At 36.7% G+C, this 11123-nt stretch overlaps 1 protein-coding gene across 7 annotated transcripts in view; it reads right to left on the reverse strand.

Moving 5' to 3' along the window:
• Positions 1 to 221: 221 nt before the first annotated feature.
• LOC110101054 (diphosphomevalonate decarboxylase MVD2, peroxisomal) overlaps positions 222 to 11123 on the reverse strand; it is a 33699-nt gene continuing 22797 nt past the window's right edge. For 2 of the 7 annotated variants that reach the window (XM_028693000.1, XM_028692984.1), the window contains 3 exons: positions 1648 to 1772; positions 1321 to 1539; positions 850 to 1092 (listed from right to left, as the gene is read on the reverse strand). In XM_028693000.1, the coding sequence (XP_028548833.1) occupies positions 1080 to 1092; positions 1321 to 1539; positions 1648 to 1772 (357 nt within the window). In that variant the 3' untranslated portion in view covers positions 850 to 1079. Of the gene's footprint in view, positions 499 to 849; positions 1104 to 1302; positions 1540 to 1647; positions 1773 to 11123 lie in introns of those variants that run through there. The other 5 variants (XM_028692987.1, XM_028692990.1, XM_028692996.1 and 2 more) reach the window with 5 other exon arrangements.

Below are 11123 nucleotides of genomic sequence, written 5' to 3' on the forward strand. Positions count from 1 at the left end.
CACACAATAAGTCTGATGCATTCCTCTATTTCAACCATTCAACATAAATTCTACTAATAATATCTGAATCTATTTCACTATCATTTTGAATAATAGACAGGAGATCTAAAATGTGTACTCTTTTTAATGACTAGATCACCTAAAGTCACAATGCCCCACTAGATTCATTACCATTAAAATTACACACCATGTATTCTATTTTAGATCTCTGCAAACGAAAATCCTTAAACTATAAGTTTGACTTTCATTATTCAATTTTTTTTTTCAACTCCTCTAGTCTTTTATAACAATAAAGAATATCGCTAGCAAAACACATACACTATGATACATCATCTTGCAAACGTTTAGTAAGAACATTTATAACACAAACAAAAATGATATGAGCTTAAAGTTGATCCTTGATTTAATCCAAACTAAAATAGAAAAATATTTGATCAAATCGCCTTTGTCTTTAAACACTGTCATTCCAGGTCCTAAGCCCATTCCAGGTCCTAAGCCCTGAATAAAAAAAGTAGAGTGTCACGTTAGGTAGTCAACGGAGAGCATAAAACATAGCAAATAATCATGACAATAATACAAATATTGATAATAAAAAAATTATTGATATAAATTTAAGAATATGAAAATAAATAAAAGACAACTAAGATGAATAAATTTTAAAATAATTATACCAAAAAATAGAATAAGAAAAAAATTTAAATCATTTTAATAACAAACAGAAGGTTAGACAATACATCTATTAAATAAATAGTATTAGTGTTGCGAAAAAGAGAATAATTTTAACACTTTAGAGCAATAAACATCAGAAATCTATAAGAAATAACAATTAATAAAATTCAATCCAAATAATTATGGTGAAACTAATGATCATAATGATTTTTTTTTTAGTTTTTTGTTAGAATTCTACAGAATAATATGTCAGAAATATAACAGGTCAATATGTATAATAAGAAGCAACCTATAACAAAGTTACTAAAATAATAAAAATACATATTGTTCTATCTGGAATACAACTTATTTAAAACCAAAGGCTGAAAATGAAATGCAGAGGAAAACAAAACAGCAACAAATGAGACAAATCAGATTGGAATCCTGCAGGTCAACTGGAACGTATCAAAACTTATTACTCTTAATGATTAAGGTTTCGTTTGGAATGGTTTTTTTGCTGCTTCCTAAAATAGCTTTTCAGTACAAAAATTAAAATTTTTATAAAAAAAACCGTTTTAAGAAGCAGAGTAAATAAGCTGTCCCAAAGGAAGCCTAAGAAATAAAAAGTAGAACTTTCACGGGAAGAAATAGCACCTTTCTCATGTTACTCACTTTGGAAGGCCAGTTTGGGAGCTAATAAGAGCATGCTCTTCCTCCATGAGTACTTCTGGACCTTTTCCAGATCTAGTGCAGATAAAATAACTAACATCACCTGCAAATCTTTGAGATGGGACCTTATCCTTAGCTTCAGGAGGTGGTTTCAAGGCTTCAATATGGTTCAGGGATTCAATTCCAGCTTCTTGTAATATTGTTTTGTCGCCTAAGATGTAGCTGTAAGAAACAATGTCATGCAATCCAAAAAAAAAAAAAGGAATCAAGCAGAAGACAAATAATCATTGCGAGTTCATTGAGAAAATAAATGATTAAACAGAAACTGACCTGTTTAATTCATTATCTGGACCTGGCGGGAAGTAGAACAGAAGTCTTTGAAGAAGACTGGAAGCAACTTTACGATTCGGTGCGATCAGAACAGCATTAGGCCCTGCATCGAAAGTGTATGCTACCTGCCATGGGACCAGCAATACAAATGGCATATTTAATGGCTATTGTTACTCTGGCGGATATCTCGGCACGTATTAATGAATATGCAAGACATGATGGAAAAGGATGTGATTGCTTAAGGCCGCACTTCGAATGTAGGGACATTTCACAGGTATCTACAGTAAACAATTGCTGGCGTTGGAGAAATTATTACGTGCGGAGTAAGGACGTAGAGTTACGTCTGGACTCCAATAAAAACATGATATGTGTCATTGTACACGATTTGTATAAATTTGTACACAGTGTGTATAACTTTGTACTGTGTACACAATGTGTATATTATTTATATAAGTTTGTACACACTATGTACAAAATTTTGTAATGTATATAGTGTGTACAACTACATTGTGTACAAGAACACGTGTCACATTTTCATTGAAGTCCGGACATAACCGGATTCCGCACGTAATAATTTCTCCTTGCATTGACATTAAGAACCAGTAATATTCAAATCCATTAGGATTGAATTTTATGTGAAATTTTTTTTTTGGAACAAGCTGCAGTTTTTTCTAGATATTGCATCACCCTTTTGTACTCAGCATTTAGTTTTGAAGATCAAATCATTTCATGCTACTTTCAATCAAAATGGATGCACGTCGTGTGGGATTCAAGTTTTACCAATAACAATGAACTAAATTATGAAGACCGTGAAATATTTATTGTCCTTAACCTCATTAAAATAAATGATATATTGATTGTATAAAATATTTAATGTCCTTAACCTCATTAAAATACCTCGGTGATATACAACAAGATGCAGCTGCAATGTATTACATAACGAACATGGATGGATATAATTTTGCATTGAAGCATCATAAGCACATTCTCTTTAATCTGTACATAAAATGCTCTTGTTTCATCATAATATAATTTATTTCTTCACGAACAACGGCTACCATCAATTTTTGAACTGAAACTCTTTAAACATTATACTTTAAAATTAGTGTTTAAATAACAGGAGAATCAACTAGTAATTACAAGTGTCTGTCCAACAAGACTAAAGGCTGGATTTTCCCTATAAAAAAATGGCAATGAAAGAAAGAATGGAGGGCATACCAAACATTAAAGAAGGTGAATACTAATGAACAGCGGTGAATATAGTTGATGGTAAGATGCTCACAACACACAAGGACAAGCAGAGAGACAACTACACGGTGAGATGCTGATAGTGGTGACATGTAATGATGAGGTGTTGTTGATGATGGCACAAGATGGTGAGATGTAGACATGCAATGAGTGACGGTAACAAGCTGATGGTGGGGCTGGGCAATGACAGCAACGCATGAGGACAAGCTAAGAGGCAGTGTGGAGAATATTCAAGGTTGGAACCCACATGGAAGGCATATAATAAAGAAGATTTCAATTTCGGTTACATCGCCGAGTTTTAAATACAAAGAGAAATAGAATCACTCATCGAGGGAATTTTCTACAATACAACCTTGATGCCTTCGATCAAACATCTTGATAATCCAATCAAAGGCTCATCAAGAAGGCCAAAAGAGTTTGTGGACAATCTAAAGTAAAAATTGCTTTCAACGCTTTGTTGGCACATGATTAATCTAAAATTCCTTGTTTCTTCTAGTGTTTATTTTCACTTTCTTAAAAGTATTTAACTGATTGAATTGATTATTATCACCAGGAGTTAATGTTAATAGTGAAATGTCAACTAACAATTGTCTCTCTACCATTGGGCATAAAATCAATACTTATGTAGCTTCTCCTTAAACCTAATTGAAGACAATATCAGTATAATCTCCTTTTAAGTTATAGCTACCTTGTAAGAACTCTCTCTATCTTTGGATGTTAGGAGTACAGATAAACATATGTTCCCTCTCACCTGTGTTTTTCCTTTGAAGCGCCCTTCCCATTAATGATCATGAAAATAAAAAAAGAGGGAATAGAGCACAGTTTACTATTTGTTAATAATCAAGCTCAATCCAACCAGCATAAAATTTGCTCTTAAGGCTCCCTCTTATGGGACCCCACAACATTCCAATTAAACTTCAGATATCCATATAGTAATTAACCAAACAATGAAAACAACTACTATGATAAAAAAATGTCACAGCCTAATTATCTCATCTCTTGGAAATATTTAGTTGTAAGAGTATGGAAACCAATGATAGGGCCTTAAAATAAAAAAACTTTAGTGAATATTGCATACTACTTGACTTGCCAAAGGCCATCTCTCTTTCTCTTGATACACACACATATATACTAAATGCACACATTGACACATATGAAATAAAGAAAGTTAACGCACAATGACAAGTCTCTCAGCCCTATTGGTACATAACCGAATCCCCATTTGAAAAACCTAAAAATCATGTCCCTTGGGAAATTTTAGGGTTCCCTTGATTGTGAATATATTTGAGTGTAAAGAAAAAGGAATTTAATATTCAAGTGTTTGATTTTGAGTAAAATAAATTCAAAGTAAAATTTTAAGGAGTTTGTAATAACCAATAAGGTTATTTTATGTGTATTCTGAATTCGCCCAATTCTTCCACACAACTTGATCCCCACTCCCACATTTGCACCAAATAAGCTCCTATCAAGACCTCTTTTCCTTCAAATGTCTTCGATCCCATTGTGAACTGCCCCAAGTAAGCTCCCCAAGTATCTCCTCTTCTCCTACAGTGACTAGGATGCAAAGGACAGCAAATGATATGATTAAAATACACTTATGACTTGCAAAATGAGTGCAGAAATGTAAAGGACAGTAAACTATAAGAGGTCTAAAAGACTAGATGCAATAGTGAAACAACAAGCAAAACAAAAAAAAAAGATGATAAAGAACAATCTACAATGGATCCTAGTACATGCAATTAGAGCAAACCATGCTCTGATACCAGATGATGTAGGACTAAGATGTGTTTAATGAATGCAATAAGAATTTGCACGATTTCTTGATAAAAGCGAATATGATTAAAACAATTAGCAATTTAAAATGACAAAGTAAAACAAGAAAGGGATGTCTATGCTTAGGCTAAACTACTTACCAGAAGCTTGACTAATCATAATAACATAGAATATCAATAAAATACAGATTAAGTAGCTTTCAAACAAAATTCCTATTGCTAACAATGAGATTAGAAACATAGAGATCAAACTTAAGTCCTACGTTTACTAGGCTTGACAAAAATAGATGAGCAAGATCTTCATGAATCTATCAAATCACAAGAACAAGTTAGACAATGAAAAATACGAGAGAAGGAAGATTGGTAAACCCTTATCACGGTTGAGTTGCAATCCTCCACTGAATGGTGCCAAGTTCTTTTATGGCCTCGACAAGGGTGTTCAGAATGTGCTCTACGTACTCTTCGACGATGTTGACGATGTGCGGAATGACGTAGAAAAAGGTCGAGTGAAGGATGCAAACAAACCTTTGTTCGTCGTAGGCGAGATCGTAATCAAGATCTGGATCGTCCATGCATGGCCTTTGGAGGTTGAGATGTCGAAGACGATCGTCGATGCTTCCTTTGAAGACTCCTCTTGAGATGGAGGAGATAATCTAGAGAAATCAATAGGGGAAAGGGAAAAAAGGTGGCCGACCAATGATGAGAGCAAGGGTAAGAGATTTGGTTCAGATTTTGGGAGAGGAGATGGAGGGAGTTCTAATTCAACACTTCCTAATTATCCTATTAATTGAAAATAATTAAAGGAAGAGAGAAAGGGAGAGGGGGGCGACAACAAGAGGGAAGGGGTGAGGTTGATTTACTTCCAATTGGAGGAGTTCCCTTATTGGAAATAAATTATATAGGTGGGGCTAGGGGAGGATTCGACCAAAGGGAGGAGGGGGAAATTTGAATTGTTTCCGAAGTGGGGATTTGGGTTTTAGGAAACAATTCCTAATTTTCCTCTATAGAGGCCGGCGGCATTAAGAGCTAGGGAGAGGGATTAAGGAAGCTTTTATTGTTTCCTTAAATTAGGGACTTAAATTTAGGATGAGATATTTCATCCTAATTTAATTTAAATTCAATAGGCAAGGATTTGGAAAGTTTCCTAAAATAGGAATGATATTTTAGGTAACTTTTCAAATTCAAATAAATTTGAATTTTGACAAGTTTTGAGTTACCTAAATAACTCAACCCAATTAGGAAAGGAATCAATGTAAGTAATGATGGAAGAGACGAGGGGGACGGAATAGGTTCGGCGGCATGGTAGGTCTTGGTGGGGGTTTTCGGCGGAGTGAAGGGAAGAGGGGTTCGGTGAGGGTGGAGGCTTGACCGTGGGTGGGGAAAGGGAAGTAGGGCCGGCGGTGGTGGTGGGAGGAAGGAAAAGAGATATAAAGTAAAACCATGAACCCGATTCGTCTAGGTTGGTGGGTGATGCACAATCCTCCCTCTCTTAGGGATCTCACTCCTATTTCTCAAGCTCTCATAAGAACTCAAAACATGTGAAAATTTTTTATCATTCAATCATTAACATGAAAAGAGAATAATGGGGCTATATATAGCCTCATATAAGGACTCAAGAAAATAAAAAGACGACAACGCCCACCGGGCTTACAAACGACCTCCCTTAAGCGGTAAAAATGGAAATACTAATAAAACAAATACAACATGACATAATACTAAAGAAAATAAATAATACAACTCAGAAATACATCAACTTAATCGTGGTAATAGGTCGACGGCCAAGTCTCTGATAGACTTTCCACGCTCTGATGTCCCCCATTAGATCCCCTCATGACTTGCCCTAAGCGAGCTTCTTTAAAGACATCTTCTCCTTCATTCACACACCATCGATTCCATCGTGATCTATATTGAGCGAGTTCCTCACATGGTCTCCTCTTCCCCTTATCGCATCGTGATTCCTTCAGTCATAATTTCTCCTAAAGCTAGTGAGCTTAGCATGCCCTAGGTTTTTATTTTGCTTTTTTAATTTTTTAATAAATTTTCATTAGTTCTAAAAAACTAGAAAAAATTATTGCAATAATTCTAAATATCACTGTATTTATTTTACATTGTATTTTAAATTCCCTTAAATCCCAATTCTAGCAATTAAGCAGTCCTGTGGTGAAAGTGGAATGAATATTTGGCCACAACGATAACTAAAAAGAGCAGCAAATTTGGACTAATATATAAAAGTTCAATCTTAATTTCAGCGTTGCAAGGAAATGTTCAAGGCACAAATTACAAATTTCTTCTAACATTACAATCAGCAAAGAGTTAATTAATTGAATTAATCTGTTTTAAGGATCCAACAAACGATGTACAAAAACCAATAGATCTCATCGTAACAAAAATGAATTATTTCAACAAAGAGGAGTGGAGATAGATGAACCTTTCATGAATTATTCATCATCTATACAACTTATCTATTTGTTTGCAATGAAGCTAATGATACAGAAGTAGATTGATTTGTTAATTTGTTCATATTTCATCCTTGTCATAAGTCCCAATCACAAATAGACAAATAGTTGAGATAAAAACAATGACGATGATAATCATATCGCCCATTAAAGCATGAGGAAAAATAAATCAGAAATCAAGACACTAAAGAAAGTGCATTTGCATTAATCATATTTAATAGAATACTTAATTGAAGCTTTGGACACACTAGAAGTCTAGAATTAGTCATATACTTGAACTGATGGTTCACTAAAGTTAATTTTGATCCTAGCGGCACAAAAGAGTCTTGAAGTTTAGTTCCTTGATGAACTTGCGCTGCATAGAGGAATCTCCACATGAATAAATTCTAGATGAGCTAGAATGGATGCTTTTTGGAATGTGTGTTCGGTAGAGGAGACCATTGAAACCAAACCCTTCTATTCTATGGATTGGGTAGGCATTACTTTACACAGATGCCTATTTGACATCATATACAATAATCATAGTTTACTCAATGTGGTACCTCTCTTGCAACTCAAATCAAAATAGTGCTTTACTTGCTAATGTCTCGTTAATTCCAACGGGGAAATAAAGTAAACAAGAGTTTGTAACAACAGTCTCTAAGATTTATTGCTCGTATTATAACAATGATACGCTAGGGGCAGCCCACCTTTTGGGGCCGAGAGGAGTTAATATTCACTATGTAAGAAAATGAAATCATGGGAGAAATAATTAGGAAAGTTTTTTTTTGGAAAATATGGCTGATTTGAGTTAGATTTGGGAGGGAATTATGAAGATTTATTAAGGGAAAAAGCTGATTTGGATGGAATTAATTAGGAAATATTTCCAGATTGAAAATGATTTTTTTATTTATTTAATTGAAGAGAGCATATTTGGGGGCTGATTTGGAGAGAAAAATATTTAAGGAAATAGGGCAGATTTGTGGTTGATTTGGGAGGAAATTAGGGGAGGGCTATTTTGATATTTTATAGTTTATTGTGTGCATTAAATAGTTGATTTACCCTAGGGTAAGAATATGCTATGTGTTTGATGAATTTAATTTGTTCTTAGGTTGTGAGGGCTCTAGCCACTGGCTAGAGATTTGGGAGTGCCAGGGTTTCCTATCTAATTAAAGATCTATTGTATCTTATTTGTTCTCTTTCATATTTTCTAAAATAAGAAGATTTGTGGTGTGTCTTCTTCCCAATTTCTCTTGTAGTTCGCTGATTTGATAGAAGGTTCTTATACTTTGTATCCAATTGGTACCAGATCGAGGTTTTGGAGAGATGACATCAAAGAGGGTGGATGCGTTGAAAGGAAAAATGGAGCAATTCAAATCCCACATGAAGGAGAAATTTTTAACCATGGAAAGAAGGTTTTCATCCATGAAAGAAAGGTTTTTATCCATAGAAAATCGAATGGGAGGAATGAAGGAGATGATGAGAAAACTCTTGGAGATGCAATCAAAAACTTCACAAGTGGTTCCGATGACTAACTCTAACCAATATTTGACCACGGTTCTCTTGGCTGAATCAAAGGGAAAAGAGAACGGATGGGAGGAGTTCAATGAGGAGAGTTTTTTTCATCAAGGGCGGCCACCTCTTGGGGCTTCAATAAGGGCGGATCAAGGTTTTGGGATGAGGGGACTGCAAGGAGAGAATTTTTTGGTGGAGGTGGTAGGGTGGCCGGCCACTATAGGAGACATTTTGGGCAAGGGGAGCGGGCCGTCGGAGGAGGGGGTCACACACAAGCCTCTCTTCTTCCCCTTCTTCTTCCTTAAGGAGTCCACACCTACTCAAAAGGTGCCTTCCCCTTCTTGATGTAGATCAAGAAGCAAAATAAATGGCGCTCTAGCTGCACTAATATCAATCCCAGCAAGCAGCTTCTTCCTGGCTGTTATTTCCTTCATCTACATGGTGCAACCCATCAAGACTCCTTTCAACAGCTGCCTACACTCCTGCAGTCCAGCATTTCACCGGTTTCCTGCAGTCCGCCAGCCGAAAGAAGGCTGTTCCAGCCCTCTTTTTGCTTTTTTCTTCAGCAAACCAACCACAAGAAGGCTGTTCTCTTTTCTTCAGCAAACAGTCCTCTTCTTGCTGTTTTCTTTAGCAAAACAGCCGCAAGAAAGCTGTTTCAAGCCTCTTTTGCTGTTTTCTTCAGCAAATCAGCTGCAAGAAGCCTGTTCGAGCCTTCTTCTTGCTGTTTTTTTAGCAAACCAGCCTTCCAAAACCTTCCTCTTCAGTTTCTTCAAGCATTCCTGCTGCCACTCTCCTAAATTCAGCAGCAAGAATCCGCCTTCACTCAGCCATAAAGATTTACTGTTTACAAGAACAGCCAACCCTTCCTCCAATTGCTCTCCCACTACCTTCTGTTGGAAGAACCGGCCTCCAGCTACTTGCATACCTGCAGTTCTTCAAACAGCAGCTCAAGATTCTTCCTTCTACTGGACCAACCGAAACCTTGCAGCTTAGAAAAACTACAGCTGGCATGTCAGCCATCCCTCCGTCAACCTACAGAGCTAGGGCTGCAAATGAACCGAGCATTCGACGAGCTACTCATGGCTCGGTTCGATAAGAGCTTATTTATATTTGTTTGAGAAGTTAAACAAACAAGTTTGAACATCTTTGATAGATACTCGATATGTAAATAAACAAACTTGAACAACCTCGCGTTTGGCTCGTTTATGTTCACAAACAATATCGTTTAGAGCTCGTTAAGAAGCTCGATAAAGAAGCTCATTATGTCATATTTAATTAAAAAAAGTATTATATCTTATTTGACTAATAAGATAATTAAATCTCATGTTATTTAACAAATTATATATATATATATATAAATAATTGTTTGTTTAAAATATAGAAAGTTAAATAACTTATTTAACAAAATTTTTTGAAAAATAACCTCTCTCTCTCTCTCTCTCTCCATTCTCGCCCTCCCTCTCTATCTCTCTCCTCCGTGGCATCAACACTAAAAAAAACTGTGGGGGTTTAATCCCACACCGCCTAGTGAGAAGTTTTGTTGATATGTAAAAACAAATGGATGTAGAGACCATTTGCTTGATAGCTCACAACGGATGGATCATACTTGTCAATAGCGCAAAATAGCGCGCGCCATGGCGCATGGCGCGGCGTGGCACACCTACGGCGCCATGTTCATGGCGAGGCGCATGTGTTTAAAATAGCGCGCACTATTTGCGCCACATGTGAGCCATGGCGCACGGCACAAAATTGGGCGACAAATTGTTGCTTCCGCCGAATCGTCCCGCAGAGTAGTGCTTCTGCCAATACCGAGTGATTGGTACCACTCGGTATTGCTATATACATGCTCGGTACTGCTATGTACATGCTCGGTACCGCTAAGTACATGCTCGGTACTGCTATGTACATGCTCGGTACCACTCGGTATTGCTATGTACATGCTCGGTACCGCTAAGTACATGCTCGGTACTGCTATGTACATGCTCGGTACCGCTCGATATTGCTATATACATGCTTGGTACCACTTGGTACATGCTCGGTACTGCTAAGTACATGCTCGGTATTGCTATGTACATGCTCGGTACCGCTCGGTATCGCTATGTACATGCTCGATACTGCCCGGTATATGCTCGGTACCTCTAGGTACATGCTCGGTACCGCTATATACATGATTGTTTTCATTATTATGATAATTTGTATTTCATTTTTAATAATATTTCATATTCATGTTTGTTGTCCTCCACAGATTACCCAAAAGAAATCAAAACAAAAAAAATCCACATAATCCTGAAATATTGCCGAAAAGGAGGAAGAAATCCCGCTTACCTGCAGAACGGCGCCGTTCCAGTCGATTCTCCGCGAAATCGTGCTCAAAATCTGCGATCTCACCTCGATCGTCACCTCGTTCGCGTCATTAAATACCCAACCGAGCGAAGCTTTCGATTTCTCTTCCTTCCCGCACTCAAATCCCACTCTCTGCTTCCCGAATTCCTCCCGACTGCTC

Source organism: Dendrobium catenatum, unplaced genomic scaffold (genome assembly GCF_001605985.2).
Source record: "Dendrobium catenatum unplaced genomic scaffold, ASM160598v2 fragScaff_scaffold_29, whole genome shotgun sequence".
Classification (NCBI taxonomy): Eukaryota; Viridiplantae; Streptophyta; class Magnoliopsida; order Asparagales; family Orchidaceae; genus Dendrobium; species Dendrobium catenatum.